The following is a 21432-nucleotide window of genomic DNA, read 5'->3' as shown; positions in this document are numbered from 1 at the left end:
GAAAGTACTTCGGTATTAAACTCATGTCCATGTCATTGATCGCCTTAAGCCATCGTTCACATCATGTCCCGATGGTATCCCAGCGACGATTCTCAAGCAGTACGCCCCAGCAATCGCCCCAGTATTGTCAAAAATATTTAAATACGCTCAGTTATTTGGCCAGTCTCCTAAAAAGTATCTTGGCTAACACCTATACACAGGAGGGTTGCAAAAGCGAGACTTCGAACTATCGTGGCATAACTGCCGTTATCAAGATGTTTGAGCTACTGGTTCATAAGCCTCAACTAGCCTATGAACGCAGTTTTATTAGTGTTTATCAACATGGTTTTGTACCAAGAAGGTAAAGAACAACGAACCCAGTGCAGTTCGTTAACAATTCGGTGTTCTTTGGGGTAGTGCTCAATACTAGGCTCAACATCAACGACCTGTCGATGGTGCTTCCTGACGAAAACTTTCTGTTATACGCCGACTATTCAACATTCCGGGATATCCATACGCAAGAGGACCATCTACTTGTGATTCCTGGTGCAATCGAAACGCCCTGAGTCTATGCCACAGCTGGATCATGTCGTGGCTAGGTGTCACCAACTGCTAGGATTGTTAAAAAAACATGACGCAGGAGTTCCGTGACTTCCTCTGTACCTGGTCTTTACACCGCTCCCTGGATTGATCGTTGATGGAATATGCGAACACAGTGTGGTGGCCTTTCTCAACCCGTTTCTTAGCGCGGCTCGAGTCCATTCAACGTAGAGCTACCCGCTTCGCCCTATGCTGCTGTGATCGTAGTCTGTACTATAGAACCAGGTGTTGTGTTGCCACAGCTCGACGAACGCATTGGCGTATACGTACCATCCAGGTCGCTCCGGTCTCGGGGAATGATTGATATGAATGATTGATATCGCGGAGCCTCGGGCCTCGTTTGGTTCCCCATTTGTCTCTATGTGTCGTCTCCTCAAATCGGTAGGTGAGGCGTTTGAATCGGGAATATCTGCGGCAGAGACACTGATGCGCGTAAACATTCTGAGACGTATGTATGTTATGTTAAAGGTATGTTAAAGGTAAATTTATGTTCACAGACAATGTTGACAGTGCTAATCAGTTCGTCGGTTTTAATTGAATAAACAAATCTCAGAGCCTCTCCGGAGATGAGCTCCACACATGAGGCAGGCGGAACACTGGCTCACCCGGCACATGTGACCCAAGACTGGTGGCATAATTTAGCCGTCTTCCAGGACAATGCTTTTTGATCCACTAGATCTCTGAATTTAAATCCCCTGGCCATTTTTGCTATTAGAGTCGTCGTTCCATGGTTCGTTGACTCAAAAACAACGAAGCACCAGGCACCAGGAATGTAGCAGAACTGATAAAAAATGAGGGTGTAGCACTCGAATCCTTCGTATAATTACAGAGGTGTATGGGATAAGAAATCGATGCCTTGTGATTGGAATTTTGGCATCATCTTTCCAAAGTACAAAAACAGAGATAGGCTTTCTCTCTGATATATAAAAATCGTCGAACAGATTGTTGGAAACTATCAGGGAGAATTCTGAAGCGGAAAGTCAACCACTGACAAGATCTTCACGATGCGGCAAATCTTGGAGAAGATGGTGGAACAGCAGCGCCACACTCCACATATGACAGCATAGCCACGGGAAAACTATACGATGCAATGAGCTGTTGTCAGGAATTCAGGAAAAGTTTATCAGTCTTGTAAGAATGACTAACATCACATGTCAGGAAGAGATGGATGAATAACTATCAGGGCCCTTTTTTACCACCTAGGATCTGCTTCAGCAGGATGAGCTTTCCTGTTTTCTCTTTAACTTTGGCGATGGATAGGACCATCCGTAACTCGTAGTTGGAATCTCTCGGGACTCTCGGGAATCTTCTATAAGTAAATCCATATGCTTACATGGATGGGCTGTCCGATGGTTGAAGCGACAGCGGCGCGGGTCTTCTCTCGGTGTAACCAGGGTTCAAATCCCAACCGAATCGACACCTACCTTGGATTTATACCTACCATGGAATAATTGGACCTCTTTTCATCAACGGAATGATCAACCACTTTCTATAGCTACCATTTTGTCGATCAAAGTTGATCGAAAGAGTTCGTTTATTTTCGTACGTTTCGGTCCATACGCTCGGTTTCGGTTACTTCGCTAGTGCAGGCGCAGTTGTACGAAGTGTACCGTGGAGCGAACGGGGCGACACGTTTTCGTTTGTTGCTCGAGCACTTGAAGCTCGCCACTATGTGCTACTCGGTGATCCTATCCTATGTAGAATTGAACGCTAACCTAAGCATATCTGTTCATATTCCTCTAACGCAGCTCACAGCACTACCTGCTAGAGTGCGTTCACGCGGTGTTTAAACGGACAACGAATAAATTAAAATAAAAAAATTGAAAACAGACAAACAAAACAACATATTGTCTCCTAGATCCACACTCGTCCCAGGACAGGACTCGTCACAAGTCCGCGATACAGCCTATACATATCGTGTGAGCTTTTAGGTAAATGGTGTGGTATGGCAAAACGAATACGAAAGCGAATGTGACGCTGCCCCTTCGGGCCAGGTTCAGGACAGCCTCACCATTGTGGCTGTGTACGTGTGTTTGTTCTGTGATCTGCTGGATTTTTTTTACTAAAGAAAGTACTCGGTCTCCTAAACAACCAACAGGATACGATCGTCCACCTCCACGGGGAGGGTCTTTGCCCCCTGTTTATATCACGTTACCGCATGCCGGCGTGCCTTCTGCCTATTGAACGTACTTCAGTTTGGTCCAACCAAGCTGGCTTGCGTACACCTCTCTGTAGCTGTTCTTGAACCCATAAAACGCGTACAGTGACAAACCTGCCAGCGCCGTAAACAAGTACGTGAGGAGAAAATTAATGAAAACATTAAGGGAAGGTACATTAGAGCAAAGTCCGCATCCGCAGGGAACACAGACCAGCATGAGTAGAGGTTTAATGGTTTGCATGCCAGGTTTCTTACTTAGTGGCGAGTGTTAGACCGCGGTCATCAGTAGTAGCAAAGGGGTGTTCAGGTAGGCAGGTTAATACAGTGTAGGGTAATGGGTGGGACTAGCGTCAACACAATCTACAGTCAGCCGGCACCTACTCGGCTACGCATCGGGCAGAAACTGTTTTGGCGGGACCGTCTTCCGTAGGCCCTCCTTGAAGTTACGGAACGACACCCGGTGCTCGACCGAGTTGCGTATACTGCTGGGGCGCGTTTCGGGATTGATCGACTTCAGCACGTCATCGAACAGGAGCTTCTGTTTCTTTTTCGCCGTATCGAATCCTCGGGCACGATCGCGAAAGCTTTCGTCGCGCGGTTTCGTCGCGATCGGTGTGGTGGACGCGATGGAATCTTTAGACGAGCCCATACTGAGCCCGGAATCGGTGCTCGAAGCCGGCTGCTGCTGATCGGCGATCGTGCGCTGAAGGTTTTCCTCGCTGACCGCCACCATAGCGATCGGTTGCAACGACTTCGGACGTCCCATTGCATCGAGCGGTCCTCGCTGGAGGATCTTCTCCAACCGAGACTTGAAAGCTGCGCGGGGATTGGAGGGTTCCGAGTCGTTCTCGAGCTGGTTAGTCTCATCGCGGGACGGCTCTTTGCGTGGCGATGTGGGTTTGAGTGCGGCAGGAAGTACTGCCGCCGAGCTGGGCACAGGTTTGAGCTTCTTCAGCTCCACTTCGTAATATTGTGGTGCTTCGGCGGGAGCTACAGGTGTTGGGGTTGGTGGTTCGGGGTCCGCAGGCAAAATCGACGCCCGCTGAGCCTTTCCCTTGCCGAGCGTGTTGAACAGCACCGGATCGAACTTGGGAGCCGTCGGGATGGGACTCCGCGGAGTGTCGGGAATGACTGACCCGGCACGGATTGTGTTGAACAGCGTTTCGTCGAACTTGGGCGCCGGTGGAATGACGACGCTACTGTGCTCCGACCGTGCTCTATCCGGCTCCGGTTCGTCCGTTTCACTTTCCTGCGGGGAGTTTGAATGGCTGAGTTTGTTGAGCAACAGCACAAAGCTGGGTTCGCTGGTCGAGCGGATAATGCCCGGGCCAGTCGGTGGAGACATTGCGGGTAGCTGTCGGCTGGACTCTGCAGACCGTGGCCCGTGTTCTCCTTCCAACTGCTCCTCATCGGGTGGATGAAGTCGTTTGAGCGGTATCTTCACAGGATTGACAAGCAATGTACTGAGCCGGCTCATGAACCGCTCTTTTTCTGCCGCTCGGAAGTTGATCTGGTCCTGCTCTTCTTCGGTGAGCAGCTTCGGAGCGGGCTCCCCGTCCGCTTCCATCCCTGCGATGTACATCACTCGTGGCTTTAGCTTAGACTTATTGTTCCCAGAATCCACTCGAGGAGGGTCTTCACTGGACGCTATCGTGATCGTTGGAGTTTGTGCATTTTCATCTGCCTCCTCATTGACTTCTTGATCCTTTGTCCTTTCCTGTACTTGCTGCTGATCATCATCTGAGGTAGAGATCTTCGGTTCTTCCGTAACGTTTTCTTGCGAGCTCTGCTCCACCTCCACGATACTATCATCCGCTCGGTGGATATCGGCAATGACAGACTGCTCCCGAAAGACGGGACTCGCTAGCGACTCATCATCGTCTCCCTTTGCCCGGCCAATGTACTCAGCCGAGCTGAGCGCTTCCTCGCCGGACGGTAGCGTATCTTCATCGTCCAGAATGTGGTCTAGGAATGCGATCGCTTTAGACGTTTCCTTCTCATCCGTCAGCGAGCCCGGCTGCTCGGTGTGCTCCCCACTCACTGGAGGTGTGATTTTTCGCCCATCGTCCCCGTGCCCCGGTGCGGTGTCCCCCTCCTGTGCCACAAAATAAACCTTCCCGTTCGGTTCTACCTTTTCCGTAAATCCTCGCACTGTCCCTTCGGATAGTGGTATGATCTCATCGAAGCTACTCTTGGGCGTGGAGGTGTTCGATCGGGATTGTTTCGTTTGCCGCTGTTCTTCTTCCGGCTCGGACCCGCTGCCAGCCACTGCTAGCGCCGAACCAACAGCCAGCTCTTTGGCGGGGACACTTGCTTTAAGCTCGATCAATCGTGCCTCCTTATCGGCCGTCTTGACGGATATGGCTGTGCTAAGGTTCTGGGAGTAGTACCCATTCTGCTGTGGGAAGCTCATATGCTCACGGCTCACTACCGAGCCATTTTCTAGCTCCGCATCATCATCATCGTTTCTTCGGTAGCCCATTTCGGAGGACGTTTCTGCCGCGGGGAACTTTGGTATGCGTACGTCAGGATTCTTGGCAGCACGCATGTTGCAGCTTACGCACGTAAAGTATATTACAAGTCCTATCGTAATTGATGCGGGGGTTGTTGGAAATGGTCCGGGATGGAAGGATGATCGGGCGTTCGGATTTAGCCAGTCAGTATGGTATGGGTTGTCGAAAGAGAAGGGAAAGAAATGTTGCATGCCATGCCAGTTAGTGACGCTACAGGAAGAAGGGATCTAGCTAGCGCTGGGAAATTAGTGTCATTGTGTTACACTACTCTACCACTACAAGGACAGTGTGTGTGCGTGTGTTTGTGAGTACCGTGGTTAGAAGAGTTGCAAGAAAAGCATCACAGAGCGCTTACCAATTCCCATCCATATGCCAAACCGTATCCAGGTGTAAACGTCCAGCATGAGCATCAGATAGATGTTGACGAAAATACTGATCCCGGGCAGCAGTGGCACCAGCGGCACCCGGAACGGTGCTTCGGCCCGCTCGCGTGGCTGTATCGAGATGAGCAGCAGCACCAGCAGCGTTAGCCCCAGCAGCACACCGAACAGTGTCCAGGCCCACGGTTCCATCTCGTAAATGGCGTCCTTGGCGTAGAAGATCGTCAGCGACAGGGCAATGGCTAGCAGACCTGCGAAAGATCGTGTCGCGTGTCAGAAGGGGAAAGCTTTTTCCACCTGGCGGGAAGCAGTAACTTACAGTAGACTGTCACCAGCACTCCGACCACACTGCTGGACACGTTCGTCGGCAGCCGAATGCAGGACAGGTTGAACAGCTGCTTGAAGAAAGCGGAACCGGTCACGCGTTCCCGTGCCTTCAGCAGGTTCGACGACTCGTACGGGTCCCGCGTGCTTGTGGATGGGATGGCCGGATCGGGGTATTCGGAGAATCTGCGTGTGACAGCGCAACGGAGAAAACAATCACAATGACATCGACGATCAGCACGAAATGGAGCACCGTTACGTTCCGCCGTTCGGTTCGCTCGGATGTAGTAGCGTATGATGGGGAGGGTAATGAAGATAACATCTACCGAAACCGTTTTCATCACACCGCCTTTTTTTGGGTGGCTTTTCGCTTTTTGAATATCTTGACAGCTCGCACCAACAAATTTGTTCCAAAGCACAAGATTTGAAAGCAGCAAGCCTTCAATCGGCTATAAAGAGTGTACCAACACACGTGTGCAAACAGCTTCCTTCCGGTCTATTTTTTTCCAACCCAAGCCCGAAACCAGCTGTGGGGCGTTGGGGCTAATAAAACACTTCAGCTTGGGAGTAGTTCGGCTAACGAGAAGGAAAGAGGCAGCTGGAAAAAAAACCCACACCAAGTCAGGCTTCATTTCACCCGCGTGAAGGTTATACCGCCAGCACGGTACGGGGAATTGGGCTGACAGTTTCGCTTGCCGTACGGCTCCGCGAATGGCTTTGGAGTTTCACCGGTTGCGTTATAGCTCTAAGGTTGATTGGCGTTGTTGTGCATATGGAGACAATTTAATGTTTGCTTGCTGTTTGTTTCGATACAATCATAACGAACGGTCCCTTCCGCTGTACGTACCTTAGAATGAGTATGGAGATTGCAACGACGGTGTACGCCATAAGCGTTCCGATCGACAGCATATTGACCAGCGCTCGCAGGTCGAACAAACCACCCATCGTGCCGGTGAGCAGTGCGGCACAGAGCGTCCCAAACACCGGCGTCTTGAACCGTGGGCTAACCTCACCGAGCGCCCGAAAGATTAGACCATCCTGTGCCATGGCGTAGATGATGCGCGGCTGTGGGAACATTGCGCCAAACAAGCTTGCCACCAGCCCGATAATGCCGCCGATCGCTACAATCCACTTCGCAAAGTGCCATCCGATCTCGTTGAAGACGTACGGCAGCGGGGCATTAACGTCCTGTTTGTAGTAGGGCCAAACGAGCGTCAGCACCGTCGACACGCCAAAGTACGCAAGAAAGATGATGGTCAACGAGCAGAGGATCGCCCGGGGGATGGCTTTGCGCGGGTTGCGCACCTCCTCGCCGGTCGTGGCGATACAGTCGAACCCGACGAACCCGAAGAAACAGGTCGCCGCCCCGCGGAGCGTACCCTCGAACCCGAACGGGAAGAAGCCTCCCTCGCCGGCATTGTACTGGCTGGGCACGTTTTCCGGCCTGATGCGCCAATTCTCCGGATCCGCCTTGATCGCACCGGCCACTATGACGAACAGCACGATAAAGATGTTCAGCACGGTAAACGCATTGTTGACCATGGTAGACTTTTTGAGCCCGAATGCTAAAGCGACTGTGGGGAAAGCAAGGGCAGTGGGAGTGATAAGAATAGTGGGGTGGAAAGGAAGCGTCTTAGCATACTCACTGCCCAGTAAGATCGCGACGGAGAAGGCGAAAAAGTCAAAGTAGTTGGACATGAAGTCCCACTCGATGGGCGCCACTTCCAGGAAGCGCGTCTTCATCGTATCGTTTACCAGCGTGTCGATGTAGAGGCTCAGCCCGCGCGACACACTAGCCGACCCGATGATGTACTCCAGCATCAGGTTCCAGCCGATGATGAATGCCATAAACTCGCCGATGCACACGTAGCTGTAGATGTACGCCGATCCTGACTTGGGTACACGCGCTCCGAACTCAGCGTAGCACAGACCTGCAGCGGGAACATGCCGCGATTAGTCCAGATCTCTCAGATCGTTGATTGTGCTCCCATACTTACCAGCCAGAAAGGACGCCGCGGCCGCTATCAAAAACGACAGCACGACGGACGGGCCTGCCTGATCCTTCGAAACATGGCCTGCCAGCACGTACACCCCGACACCGAGCGTTGCGCCGACACCGAGCGCCGTCAGATCGAAGGTGTTCAGTATCCGGCCCAGCTTCTCCGAGCTGCCATCGTACGACAGCACTTTCCTGCGGGTCAGTATACGCCAACACGAAGGACTGGCCATGACCGCAAAGCCCCTTTTAAGCTACACCGTCCCTGTACGCACGCGTGATGGTGGCCGCCCAGCACCGTTCTTCTGGAAGGTGTCTCGCCTCACCGATCGGGCACCGAATTACTGCAGCAGGCTGCTCCACGGTCACAAAACGGTGCGTCTGCGTCTTATCGTGTGTCTGACGTGCCCAGTGCTCCGGTACGTCCTTATCATAGGTGCCTGCCGAGGAAAGGAAAGAACGACAACAAGAAATTCAATTGCCTACCCCTTCGGTGGTGTTTGCGAACGTATCTCTTCAATTAGGTTATCTACACTGATTGGCATGGCTGTACCACCTGTCCACCGCAAGAAACAAAGTACCTTCGCCAGCGTACACTGCACACCGGACGTAGCGCTGTAAAAAGTGCGCACGTGATACGTTCGGCCGAATACCGCTCACTATGTCTCATCCGATCAGCTGTTTAAGCCCGATTGACGCTCGCCAGGGAATGGACGATCGGTGTCGTAGCTGCAAACGCGGACAAGCTTGCTCCCTAATCTTTCTGATAATGAGACGCACTACCAGCACCCTTTGCTGGGGGCTCATCTACTAATGAGCGGTATGAGGCGTGTATGTGTCATACTGTCCAGGTTCCGAAACGCGCCATTTGTTTTTGCCAAGAACGCCTGCGGGGAGTGGATGGTCTTTTCGGTTTAAGGTTTATTAAACGGATGAAATCATCCATTTTGCATACGACAGCGATAAGCCGCCTATCGCTCCTTCACTTGACTCATGTTGTCCACATCTGTCACATACGCTGCTCCGAAGACATTGTGGACCGTTGTGAACTCTTCGGCGGAACCGACGGTGGTGATTAGATTACGGCCGGAGGCAAATGTGCCGGACCTGATCAGTTCTGGTCAGGCGACACCCAGATTTGATAGCTGCTGGTGGGCTCATCTGTCCCGATGAACCGGTCAACATAAGCCAATGGAAGGCATTTTGTTTTTCCCAGCAACGCTCATCCGTGAAGGACGCTCGCTTAATGTAAGGGGACAACACTAGCCCACAATGTTGTGTAGCACATTTTGATGTTCGTGGAAGCAGTTTTGATTACCATGTTTGCAAAAACAATTCAAGTGCGGCCAATGGAGACTCCATTTTGACCGCGCAGCTTCGCTTAGAGTTATTTGAACGGGCAAACAAATTACAGTTCAGCGATACCTTCTACAGCGATACCCAAAACCACTGTACGCAGCGCAAAAGGGCAATGATAAGACAGTAACAAATAATAAAGGCCCCTATGATGATTCTATGCCCGACAATCACCAGTACGATTGTGGCCCGGTTGATAGTGTACCTACCAAAGAACGAACCATCCCGTCCTTGACACTGTTCCGGGGTGTGAGTGTGTGTTCTAAATTCCCTGACGTTCTAACAAACAAAACATGGCCACCATGTTCACAATCCCCGCTGTTCGCGAATGCTGAGTACAGTCAATCCAATCCCAATCAGTGGGTCATTTCGCCTGCATCATCTGCCCCCGGTGCGACAGTTACGGTCCCGTACGTACGCATCTTTGCCGCCGGGGTCTGGTGCAGGTTAAGTCACTGCCGGGCGGCTTCTTCAACCGCGTCCGTCAATTATGCGATCATCGCGCGATACGGTTCGCGGGCTTTTGCTTCTCTTGCAATTAATAAACGGTGCATAGTATGAACGGAAACGAGATGGAAAATGTTTGTATGAAAGCGAGAGAGAGAGAGAGAGAGAGAGAGAGAGAGAGATGGTTCATTTTGCTAAGGCTACTACAGCATGACAACCATACACAAACAAGCTGCTACTACCACGCTCAGCGCCTACTATACCATTATCGCAAAACGGAAAGGCTCAATATCAATCGGGCAAGGTTGCCAATTTGCGAAGAGCCACAGCACAGAGCTGCCGGTACGGTACGGCGTTTCTTTAACTAAATATTATTGCTGTACTTTGTGGTGCATCTGACTTGTAGCTCGTGTTCTCCCGAGCTCAGCTGGTGCGCTAACAAGCGATCCGGGCACGTTACCAACATTAGGCGTGATAACGTGAAGCACGATAGTAGAGACCCGCATGCAAGACGCTTTCGAAGGCGGGTAACGCGTTGCGTGAGATACACACGGTGGTGGGGATCGATAATTGTATTGTGTTGGGCAGGTCGCAGAATTTGGAGGTTGCGTTCTACCGCCCCACCGTTGGCATGCCAATCGCCCTGAACCGGTGCGTACCAGAGATCATCCGAGACGCTCGATCATCGAGAGCAGCGGCAGAAGAGGACGTTCTCTCGATACGCCCTGCAACTTAACAGACTCATCACGCTTCACTTTCAAATGCACGCAAGCACGAACTTGCCACTAAGGTAAGGTGGGCAGGGGGAGTCCACCGCAGCATTTCTGTTAATCCGATAACTCACGGAGACCCCGTCCAGCAAACGGTGCCGGCCGCCTGCTGGACCTGGTGGAATGCACGTTGCGCGTTAATTATTACACTTTCCACCTTTTCGTGTGTTTGAAGTGAGCAAAACAAACGGCGGCGCCGGGCCCAAGTTAGTGGTTCTTTCCTTTCCTTCACTTTCGCGCGCAACGGTTCGCGTCACTGCACGCATAATCGATGTTACCTCGATGCGGTGTTGAACGCCCTCCCACGCCGGTGCTAGACTATGTGTCTTGCGTTCAAGACCCCAAAAAAAACAAAAACGATGTGCAATGTGCGGGTGCAAAGGGTTGGTCGATAAGGGTTGGGCCCACTCATCGGCATCCACCATTGGGGTACGCGCAATGCGCGCAAAAAGCGCACCGTCAAGAAGTCAAAGTCAAATGACCGCGTGAAGGATGGGCGCGACGAGACGGTCGAAGCGTCAACTGGGGGTTGATATGTTTATTGATTAAGGGATTGGGTGTTATACAATACGATCTTTCCAAAACTTTCCTTGATGTGCTTCATTACACTGTCTGGTGTTAACTGCGGGGAAGTGGCATAGGTGGAAGCAAAAAGGTGAATTCTCGATGTCGAGTAACGGATTCGGAAGCATAATTTAAAGCACGCTCTCTGTGTGTGATTTATTGTTCGGTACACATGTAATATACAACCGGAAAAAGCCGTTCGATTAAAGATGTCACTATCATGGCGTGACGCTTCGGTTTTATGTAATGCGTGATATCGATCGTACAGACCGATGGTTGGGATTTAAATGTACCTGCAAACCCTTGTACCTTGTCGACCTGAATGGAGTAAAAATATGAGATCTCTTGTAAAGGAACAGCTTTAAGTAAAAAATCTATTTAAAGCCTTACATTGAGATTATCTTAAAATTGTTTTACAAGGTGCTCAAAAAAGTCGAGATTACTTGAAAAAAAAATTGAACTTCTTTTTGAACTGAACTAACCCAATGGTTGAACCTTGTATTTATTCAGCTTCTCTATCATACAAACAAAACAAGCAAAAAAGTATTGAAGATTCAAATGCGACGATCTAGTAAGACAGGTAAATTATCTCAACACCCGGCTTGGATCTTTTTTATTCGTTTATTAATAGAGGCTTTGGATCTCAGAGATCTTATTCGCCTCTTAAGGCTTGGATCCTCCTCCTGGAAATTGTTCATCTACGAAGAGCATTCCGAAGCACGATAAGCTTCTCCAAAATCGCAGTTAATGATACAATTTTAAAAGGAATATTAACAGAATTTTACCATGTTTATCCTAAATCAAACTGATGGCGCCCACATACGGATCTTGGCCAGCATGTTGAGAGAGGATCATCGTAGCGCCATTCGCTTCTGCTCATAGCTTGAGAAAAGTGTTGAGCGATACTTTTTCACAAGGCTTAGAACCGAGCTCCCCTCTGAATGTGATCATCAGTCGTTTGATAGCGATCGTTTAAATCAAGTTTCGCTAGACTCCATAAGCTTTCCGGCCACGACATTAGTACTCACATGAAGATCATTTTCAGCACTCACTTTCTCACTTTTTGAATAATGAGATTTTAATTTCAAGAAATTTTGTTAAACTACGAAAATGGAGTTGAATGTTTAAGAATTTGTTGGACACATCCAAATGTAAACAAACTGTTCTGCTGCTATATGCTCTGTAGAGTGACCAAATGTAAAAGGGAAAGAGATACCCTTTAACAAGCCCCATTTTCTACTTATTAATATAGAGTCTTGGCAAAGTGAGTAGCCTGAACAAGTGTTTCAGCTGTCTTGGCCGAGAGAATATTTAATCTTCACTTCACTCTTAACGTATGACTTAGTCACACAGTTTAGAGAAAAACCTAATTACGATACTCTTTCATCGCTCGTAGCACAAGAACAATTATTAACAGAATATCACCACCACACACCACCAACGTCCTAATATCTCGAACCTATCGAAGTAAATTCAGGGCGCATATCAACACGACGATGTAAATTTGAATCCAAACTTACTAAACACTGTCTAAAGTGAAATGGAGAAGCCGCTACAATGAGGAGCTCTACGAGCTGTACGATGAGCTCACCATCATGCAGCGAATTAGACTCACGTCATGAGAATGACACCGGACGTCCCAGCCCGTAAAGTCCTTTTAAGCCGTCCTCACCGGACAGAGGAGGCGTGGTATACCCAAATTGAGATGGAGTGTTGGTGTTGATGCGTCCGCCAGATCGGCCGGGATAACGGATTGGCAGACGAAGGCGCTAAACCGTGAGCGGTATCGAGGATTGTTGCAGCAGGCCAAGACCGCAAAGCGGCTGTACCGCCTGATAGGTAAGTAAGTAAAGTGAAATGTGAAAAGAATTATAATAATTAGAGATCAGTTTCAACTCGACTGTTGATCTCACTGCTATTTGGCAGCAATAAGCTGAATGTTACGAACATAAACAAATTGAAAATCTTGATGAAAAACTCGTATTGTTCACAAGCGCGATCCTCGTTTGGTCCTTTTCAACCACATTTAGTCTCATCAAACATAAAAGTCTATGATGTACATGATACATAGTTTTCAGAAGCTGGTATCGTTTGGTAGTCCACCAAACGGCTAGTTTAAAGAGGCGTTCCGGCATTGGACTTCATTTGTCTCCTCTGAAAACGAAGTGTTACAGGCTACCGATTAATGCCGGCGTTCGACCTAGATTGAGGTCAGTTGTAAGGTTTCCGTATGGGTCAACGTATGCAGACCGTTGCTTGCACTGAACACCGATTTGTCTCGTTATATTATTGCCCAGTTACATCAAGAGAACTACTGCCCTTAGGTCTTTTCACTGCAATAAAAAACAAAACATCCACTCAGCAAAATACAACTCGCCTCAATTCTAGCGCGTTACAACCCTAGCATCAACAGGTTTTGTGGTGTTGTGTAATGCGCTCACACTACCCTTGCTCGGTTCAAGAGATGACATACGAGCCATGTTAGCTTTAATCGTAATCTCGCATGAGTAGCATCTTGCGTAGATAAGAAACAGGTAGCTCCCCTAGAACCGGTAACCGGTCTGATTCACGTTGCGGAAAGCAAATGAATTAGATCGTGTGACACAAAGCTAAACTAATCCGACCATTTTTGTTCACCCAAGTTGGGATATTAAAAAAGAATATTGGGATATTTGTAGAAAGTAAAAAAGGGCTTCGCTGAGCTGTATGTGGCCCTCAGTATCTGCAGTATCTAGCATGGTGTAATATAATTGTTTGTGCGCATCATATTATCTGTTTCGAATGCTGCATGGTGACGGTACGCCTGTGACGAGATTCGAGAAGCGACATTCCTGTACCGCAATCAACACGCTTGTTCGCCCGGGTGAGCAAATGCTTGATAAGAGCGGAGCGGAGGTCCTATGCCATGTCCGCAGCAACACGCTTCGTACGCTTCGTTTCATCAATCGTTTGCGGTTGTTTATCTCAGTGAACACGACGTACTGCGCGGGAGTCAGTTGGAAGATATTGTTGTTTTTGAGGTTCTGTTTGTGTGCATTACCCAAAAACCCTAAACTCAACTCGTCAGGTGATCGTACTACAGGTGTGCAAGATACCAACCGAAAAATCCAGCCTCCACTTCTAATGCACAGCTGCTTTTGGGGTATGATGTTTGGTGGCACAGCGAACAGGATCGCCGAGAGGTCCTTTAACGGCAGCAGCAACTTTACCAACAACACAAGTGATCAGCACGTAGTCGATGTTTCTTCTTCCTCTCCTTCGGGTGTTTAAAAGGCCACCCCGTCGTTCGTTATCGTCACCGGTGACTAATGATAAACATCACTTGAAATACAGGGGCAATCAATGCACAACCCTCTATCGCCCACTATTGGCCACAATAGAAGTCCATTATCAGGTGATACACATTGCACGTATACAGCGCTGTGCCAGGGCACACTCATCAGGTTTGCCACTTTTTCACAACGGTTTTGCTTATTTTATGAGCCTTCCCCCCCGAAATCACGACCACGACCGGACACTAACCGTTTGTTTACACGTTTACAAGCTTTTCTTACTTTTACTGGGTAAACTGATCATTTAGGCACTTTGCTGCACGATTGTATAACAGAGCCGCATCTTAGGACACACGAACGACAACACCGCTTACTGTCACTGAGAACCAATACCACGATCAACCACGATTGCCTAACGGTAGCGTTAAACAAACACCAACTTTTCTGTGCTGTACATCACACGGTCCAGATACCTTCGCCGACGGAGCACGACTAACAGGCGTGTGTCTCGATCGGAATAACGCACCGCACGCAACCGACCGTAGTAGTAGCGTCTTAGAGCCACCAGAGCTAACTCTCTCTCTCTCTCTCTCGCTCTCTTTGAGAATCTGTATTCGGTTACTGTTATAGTGGCGGGCTTAGCTTTTCCCTCTCCCGTTGGTCAATCGTATGGCTTCCGTTTTTGTTGCTGTACTGCGCCGGTTGTTTGAGATTACACTTATCTCGCAAAGAACCCAGAACCCGAATAGTCAATAGCACCGATTGACATTGTACTACCGCGAGCCGGAGCCGGCAGAGTTCAGAGGTGTTCTGCTTGTTCTGGTGTGCGCACCATGCGAGTGCGAGGTACGATGAAACAATTCAAGGTTAGGGCGCGTATGGAAGGCCAGCATCCAAAGGGCTGTAAGTCGATAAGAGATACGTTTGAAGTTGCAGCGAACAAGCAAGTTCTTTCTCTTTTTTCTTAAAACACTTCTTAATGCCATCAGAATGAGACGAAATTTAAAATGATCGTTATTCGTTTGAGTGCACCTGTCATCTCACAGCACGGTGCTATGCGCATTGCCTACATTTAGGCGCTTATATCTGCTAAAGCCAAACCGGCGTGCTAAAACTGGGAAAATTGTTTCCCAGCCAAATTTATCTACCCCTTTGGTCTTGTTTTACAGTTTCGCAGGCAGACGGCGAGCGAATGGGTGGCCAATTAATTTAACCCAATCATCCCACGCCGGCTGACATTGACACCGAAAGAGAAAGTGACGAGTTTACATACACACTCGCGCAACCTTGACGTACGATCGGTTACCACCATGTGCTTTTCATCCCATTTCTGCCACCGGAATCGCGCAGTGCATTATCACACCGCCAAAAGCCGTCGGGGATGAACGGTTGGGTGCGTGATTGGCTCTGACAGCGGCTGGAACGTGCTGGCAGCGTGCTGGACTGGCGACGAAGAGATCAATGGTCACACGAGCTCCAAGAGCATCGCCGTTCGACACACACACACAGGGAAGCGATCTTGAACCGAGCCGAGCGATGAGCAGCGATGCAAACGGGTGACCCAATTTTAACCGCACTACAGCATTCCAACCGCCCCGTTGTTTTGGTTTCGGTGTAACGTAATAGCGTAATTTGTGATTCAAACGAGACTCGAATACCGAACTCACGAGCACAAGCACTTAATTGTGAGCTGTTGATTTTATTTGTGCAAAATATAAAACAAAACTAATTCCCCCCAAGGCTCATAATGAGTAATGGGTTGCTTACGATATACTAAGTGTTCCCTGCAGAGCGTCTACTGTGAGTGATGAACGTCAAAAAGAAGTCCCTCCCCCCCCCTCTTTCCCGAGATTCCTAACCTAAAACGGTTCCATGCTACACGTTTACCAGTGAATGTTTCTGTTTGTTTGCTTTCCGTTGCGGCTCCCTACTAGTTTAATGCTTTCTACCGCGCTACATCACTACATGCAACTGTCTAACTACCGAACGTACATCCCTAATGTCTTGATCGCACTAAAATAGGTGTGACGGCGATTGCCGCGCGAGAGCCCGCTACAGCTTCACCGTCGTAAACATGGCGAATGGTATGTCTAGCTGACTTTCGGACAGCGTTTGGCTGCCCGAACCTTGCACCGAGTGGCGAATGCCGTACGAAAAGTAGATGATGAAGCCCACCAGCAGCCACACCAGAAACCGTACCCAGGTGGCCGCGTCCAGCTGGAACATGAGGTACACGTTCACCAAGATGCTGAGCAGCGGTACGAACGGGACGAACGGTACGCGGAAGGTAAGCTGCCGCTCCTCGGTCGGCTGGCAGGAGATGATAAGCGTCAGCAGTATCGCTACAACGGTCATAGCCGCTAGCAGGGTGCACATGAGTGGATTGTAGTCGTTGAGATGGGTCTGGGCGTGTACTAGAATTGCGCTGATCACACTGATGGCGATCGCTGTTTGAAGAATAACAGAAATGGATTAAGAAAAGTTCACAGCAGACCCAGCAGCCTAACCTTACCGTAGATAAGCACGCACACCTTCACAATATCGGACGACAAGCTGCTCGGAACCGTGAGGCAGGTCAGATTGAACAGCTGCTTCACGACGGTGGACGATTTCGTCTGTGAGCTGACGATGAAGTTGGTGTTTTGCTCGTAACGCAACACCAGCACACTCACCGCGACGATCGTGTAGGCGAGCAGTGTTCCGATCGACATCATATCGATCAGCTGGTGCAGATTGAACAGCATCGCCATCGTGCCGGAGAAGATCCCGGACAGGATAGTGGCCAGTAGGGGTGTTTTGGTTTTCGGGTGAACCGTGCGCAGCTGCTTGTAGATTAGTCCGTCCGAGGACATGGCGTACAGTACGCGGGGCAGCGGAAACATCGCTCCCAGTGAGTTGGTGCACAGCGAAAATATCGCACCGATCGAGACGATCCACTTAATCTCCTGCCAGCCAAGATAGTCGAATAGCCGGGGGAAGGGTGCGATCGGGTTTTGCAGGTAGTACGGCAGGGCCATCGTAAGCACGGTGGCCACACCGAAGTAAGAGAGGAAGATGATGACCAGCGACATGATGATGGCTAGAGGAATGTTTCGCGAAGGATTCTGTGCCTCCTCGCCGGTCGTAGCGATACAATCGAACCCTACGTAGCCGTAAAAACATTTAGCCGCACCAGCCATTACGCCCGCGATCCCGTACGGAAGGAATCCACCGGCACCGATGTCAACGCCGGCCGGTACGCTCGGATCGTTCGGTTGTATGGTCCAGTTGGCCGGGTCGGCCTTAATGCCTACCGACACGAGCACAACCGCAATCACGATGAGATTGACGCCGGTGAAGAGATTGTTCAGCAGGGTGGATTCTTTCACACCGTACGCTAGCAGGGCCGTTATCACCAGCACAACCAGGAAGGAAAACACGTCCGGATACTCGGCCAAGAAGCTAACCTTCATCTGGATCACATCTTTGATGGCGTTACCCATCCGGTGGTCGATCAGTGCGTCGATGTAGCCGCTCAAGCCTCTCGCGACACTTGCTGTGCCTGGTGGAAAAAGCAAAGTCAAAGTCAACACTCGGGGACACACAAACGGCTCCAACTCACCAATAATGTACTCCAGCATCAGATTCCAGCCGATCGTGAACGCAGCAAACTCGCCGATCGTAATGTAGGTGTAGATGTACGCGGAGCCCGCCTTCGGTACGCGCGATGCAAACTCCGCATAGCACAGGCCGGCAATGGCCGCCGCTAGCGCTGCAATGACGAAGGAAATGACCACACCCGGACCGGCCTGCTCGTACGCTACGGACCCGGCCAGTACGTACGCACCCAGGCCGAGCGTACTGCCCACGCCGAGCCCGGTCAGATCGAGCAGGGTCAGTACGCGCGCTAGCTTCGAGTGGCTTCCGTCGTCGTTGTTGGGTTTCTTGCGGCTGACAGCTTTCCAAAAAGTTTCCATAACTTTTTTCGACGCGTCACCTGTCCAAGGGCAAATGTGGAATGTGATGAGATAAGGTGTTAGAATGTACGAAGCTATCAACAGGAATGCTAGAAATCATTTAGCTTAATTGTATCGAGTGTTTGGTTTGGTTGCTTACAGACGCTTGTCTTGAGATGTAATTGATTAAAACAAACCACCGAAAACGTTGGACACGGTGGATCAATAAGTGGTGTACATTCTGAAACGATCGTTAGGAGTTGTCGATCGCTAGCATCTTACAACGGTACGGGGCGATAACCGGGGTTCAAATCCCATCCAGACCGCCTCCCCGTACGCAGGGCTGACTACTTTGCTACGGGTAAGATCAAGTCACAGAAAGCCAGAAATGGCAGGCCGAGAACTCTCGAGGTTGTAGTGCCAAGGAAGAAGAAGAAGAAGCATCTTATGACATCACCTTAAAATTGTATGATCAAATCTCTCGCTTTCTCTCTCTTCTTGGCCTATCGACCTCTTAAGATCATTACTTATTGATACCAAGCAGTTGGAGGGTCAGTCTCCACTCAAGGGAAAGGTCCGGATGGGATTTGATTCCGGTCCTTCCGTATGAAGCCCGGCATCGTTGCCGTCTTTACCATCTGCCCTATTTTCAAGTACGGTTATTTAACTGGTTGAATTTGAACATTACAGGACTGCAGTTCAAATCCCTTCCGGACCGTCCCGCTGTAGTGAGGCCTGACTATCCAACTACTTGGTATCATTAAGTTCAGTAAGCCAGAAATGGCCCGAAGAGATCGTTAGGCCAAAATGAAAAAACATAATTTGAATTTGTACTTATACAATAATATCTATAATAACTAATAACTCAAATTTTCTTCCTTTATCCCCAAATCGCTGTCACTCGCGAGGATAAATTATTATTAAGAATGTCGTAACGCCCTTCTGGTAGCCTCTCCGAAACCGAGAAATATGTTTCCCCCCTAAGACTGACACATGTTGGCACAGTTTCTTCGGCTGTCAAATCAATCATAGAGATCCGCGAGCGCTGACAATGAGCAAAGCAGAGTCAATCGCACAACTACACGGTTCTAGAACTACTACCGCACGTCGATAGTTGTTCTCAGCCGTGCTCCAATTATCGCTACAATGAACCTCTTTGTTGTGCGAGCAGCCCCATCAAACTAGCTAGTGTCTCGAAAAACACAGTCCAATGCTCCAATTTCCCGCCCCGTCACAATATAAACATCGACCCCCCGCCCACCGTGCTCCATAGCGGATGGGTGAGATGGGGCTGATTTGTCACAACAATAAAATTAATGCAAAAAAACCCATACAATTGAACACACGCATACAGTCTGTTATGCCGGTATGAGGCGGATATTGCTCGAATGCGAGTTGCAGTGCCATCGTGTCCCGTTTGTTGTTTTTTCTGTAAATAGCAAAATGCGTTCGCGGCCGATTTATGCGCCATCGCGCCTTGGCCGTTCCACGGTGCACATTCCTGCTCGTTCGTCACCGTTTGTCACGCCGCCCAAAAGGAGCTGTAAGCATTTTCGAGGTTATTTAGTATGCCTGCTCAACAACAAAAAAAAGACCCGCCATCCCTACACGGGTTCGCTGAGTGCCATTGACCTAGGACAAAGTAATGGACGACGGAGCGGTCCGTGTTTGAGAGAGTTTTTTGGCTTTTTTTTTTCGCACGAAGCTCTAAGATTTGCAAACGCTCCCTGGCCCAGCACCTAAAGCATCGTGTGAAGCAAAAACAGAAGCAGAAAAATGTTTGCCAACGGTCGCGTGGTCGCTTCATGATTTGAATACGTTTGTAAATAATTGCACTATTTATAGCGAGACCCGTGCGCATGAAATCGAATCGAGTCGTTGTCGCAAATCCGGGTGTCGCTTTCCCGCTTTGCCGCTGCCTGCCGCTCCCGATCGCACATTTCAAAGCATTATGGCCGAGGATTTTGGCGACCGAGACCTTCAACTAGCTCCCAAATCGACCCCCCCCCCCCCCCTCACCACATCACTCGCATGATGCCACCTCTGTCTCGGAACGATAACGACTCCTACATTAATGCAATCACCGAAACGCGTGCTTTCTACTCGATTTGTCCCCCCGAATTGCTTTCCAAGAATGACGCACCGATGGCGAGAGGATCGGGCGGACAGCGAAAAACGTGCGCCACCATGCGTCTCCATCGCGTTTCTGCTTCCGCCATTGACACATCAGCCAGCCAGATAATCGAGCACGGGATGGTAAATTTTACATTTCCACGGTTCCTCTAAATTTTCAACGGTTATTCGCCTATCACCACCCGTTATGTGCCGTTTATGTAACATTCAACACCATAGAAAAGCTAACGGAAACGTACAATACAAACAACACTAAACTTATTTTATAGATAATGCCATCCTCCTCAGTTCAATCGCGATTCGATTTCACAACTTCAAAAAAAAAAATTGCGTAGCTAAATCATGACTTCACCGATTTTCCTCCACTTCCTTCCGTACCGTGCCTGAGCCGTAACTGTTGATAGCAGTGCCAAACACTTTCCCTCACGTGGTCAAACTGTAAATTGTTGTGTTTTACTCGATGCGTGTGCTCAGGAACGGGCTCTTTCCGGGCGCGAGTTGAACAATGTTAGCGCGATGTACAACACTCGAAGACTGAGACTATTTCTAGAGCGAAACGGGAAAATAGGTAGCTTCGATACGGGTAGCATCCGATGGAAAGGACCTGTTTCACAAACACACCGGGACGCGATGACCATTGCGCTCAGCTGACGCAACGATCGGGCAGCACTTTACGGGTGTGGGTCAGATACGTGTAGCTCCGGCGTACCATTTTATATCCGGATGCAAATTTTTATTCACCCTCACACTCTCACCGGTCAACGTGTGATGGTGGTTTGGTGAGGAAAACATAAAAACACGGTGGGTGTGACACGATCTTACTGAAAAAATAGTTCAGCAAAGGAAACACAACCGATGTAATGCGCGTTGCATACGTGTAGGCGCATGTGCTAAGCAGCGCAGGCGAGACGCGGGCTACGGTTTGCTATCTTTAGCTTTAGCAGGAATGCTATCAATTAGCAGCTAATGTACAATGGTCGGTACCCTTCGGTAGATAAGAAACAA

The 21432-nt window shown here is 49.5% G+C and overlaps 2 protein-coding genes across 10 annotated transcripts; both read right to left on the bottom strand.

Moving 5' to 3' along the window:
- Nucleotides 1–2075: 2075 nt before the first annotated feature.
- Nucleotides 2076–14857, bottom strand: LOC118506074 (cationic amino acid transporter 2-like). Of its 6 annotated transcripts, XR_004905484.1 has the most exons (8): nt 14187–14325; nt 7952–8390; nt 7601–7885; nt 6802–7528; nt 5950–6140; nt 5606–5881; nt 2993–5320; nt 2076–2851 (listed from the first exon to the last, which is right to left on the bottom strand). XR_004905484.1 is itself a non-coding variant. In XM_036042737.1 (7 exons), the coding sequence occupies exons 2-7, from the start codon at nt 8181–8183 to the stop codon at nt 3123–3125; spliced, it is 3909 nt and encodes a 1302-aa protein (XP_035898630.1). In that variant the 5' UTR covers nt 8184–8390; nt 14610–14857; the 3' UTR covers nt 2076–3122. The 6 variants fall into 6 exon arrangements, 5 of the variants coding, with proteins under 5 accessions (XP_035898630.1, XP_035898631.1, XP_035898629.1 ...); XM_036042737.1 differs by lacking the exon at nt 14187–14325 and adding an exon at nt 14610–14857 and having other exon boundaries at nt 2076–5320; XM_036042738.1 differs by lacking the exon at nt 14187–14325 and adding an exon at nt 14642–14857 and having other exon boundaries at nt 2076–5320.
- A 1165-nt stretch (nt 14858–16022) lies between these two features.
- On the bottom strand, nt 16023–20986 carry LOC118506076 (cationic amino acid transporter 2-like). 4 transcript variants are annotated; one of them, XM_036042744.1, is made up of 4 exons: nt 20780–20986; nt 17961–18335; nt 16872–17900; nt 16023–16806 (listed from the first exon to the last, which is right to left on the bottom strand). In XM_036042744.1, exons 2-4 carry the CDS (start codon nt 18313–18315, stop codon nt 16412–16414), a joined length of 1779 nt encoding a protein of 592 aa, XP_035898637.1. In that variant the 5' UTR covers nt 18316–18335; nt 20780–20986; the 3' UTR covers nt 16023–16411. The 4 variants fall into 4 exon arrangements, with proteins under 4 accessions (XP_035898637.1, XP_035898636.1, XP_035898635.1 ...); XM_036042743.1 differs by having other exon boundaries at nt 20806–20985; XM_036042742.1 differs by lacking the exon at nt 20780–20986 and adding an exon at nt 20438–20764.
- Nucleotides 20987–21432: the final 446 nt, after the last annotated feature.

The sequence above is a fragment of the Anopheles stephensi genome, chromosome 2, assembly GCF_013141755.1.
Source record: "Anopheles stephensi strain Indian chromosome 2, UCI_ANSTEP_V1.0, whole genome shotgun sequence".
In the NCBI taxonomy this organism is placed as follows: domain Eukaryota; kingdom Metazoa; phylum Arthropoda; class Insecta; order Diptera; family Culicidae; genus Anopheles; species Anopheles stephensi.
This window is presented reverse-complemented; position numbering and strand designations above follow the sequence as displayed.

Coding starts and splice junctions, on each gene's coding strand:
- LOC118506074 (XM_036042737.1), bottom strand. CDS start 8,183: ATGGCCAGTCCTTCGTGTTGGCGTATACTGACCCGCAGGAAAGTGCTG. Junction 7,529..7,600: donor CGTCGCGATCTTACTGGGCA/GTGAGTATGCTA, acceptor CTTTCCCCACAG/TCGCTTTAGCATTCGGGCTC. Junction 5,882..5,949: donor AGTGCTGGTGACAGTCTACT/GTAAGTTACTGC, acceptor GATCTTTCGCAG/GTCTGCTAGCCATTGCCCTG.
- LOC118506076 (XM_036042742.1), bottom strand. CDS start 20,513: ATGGCGGAAGCAGAAACGCGATGGAGACGCATGGTGGCGCACGTTTTT. Junction 18,336..20,437: donor GCCCGATCCTCTCGCCATCG/GTGCGTCATTCT, acceptor GCCCTTGGACAG/GTGACGCGTCGAAAAAAGTT. Junction 17,901..17,960: donor GATGCTGGAGTACATTATTG/GTGAGTTGGAGC, acceptor TTTTTCCACCAG/GCACAGCAAGTGTCGCGAGA.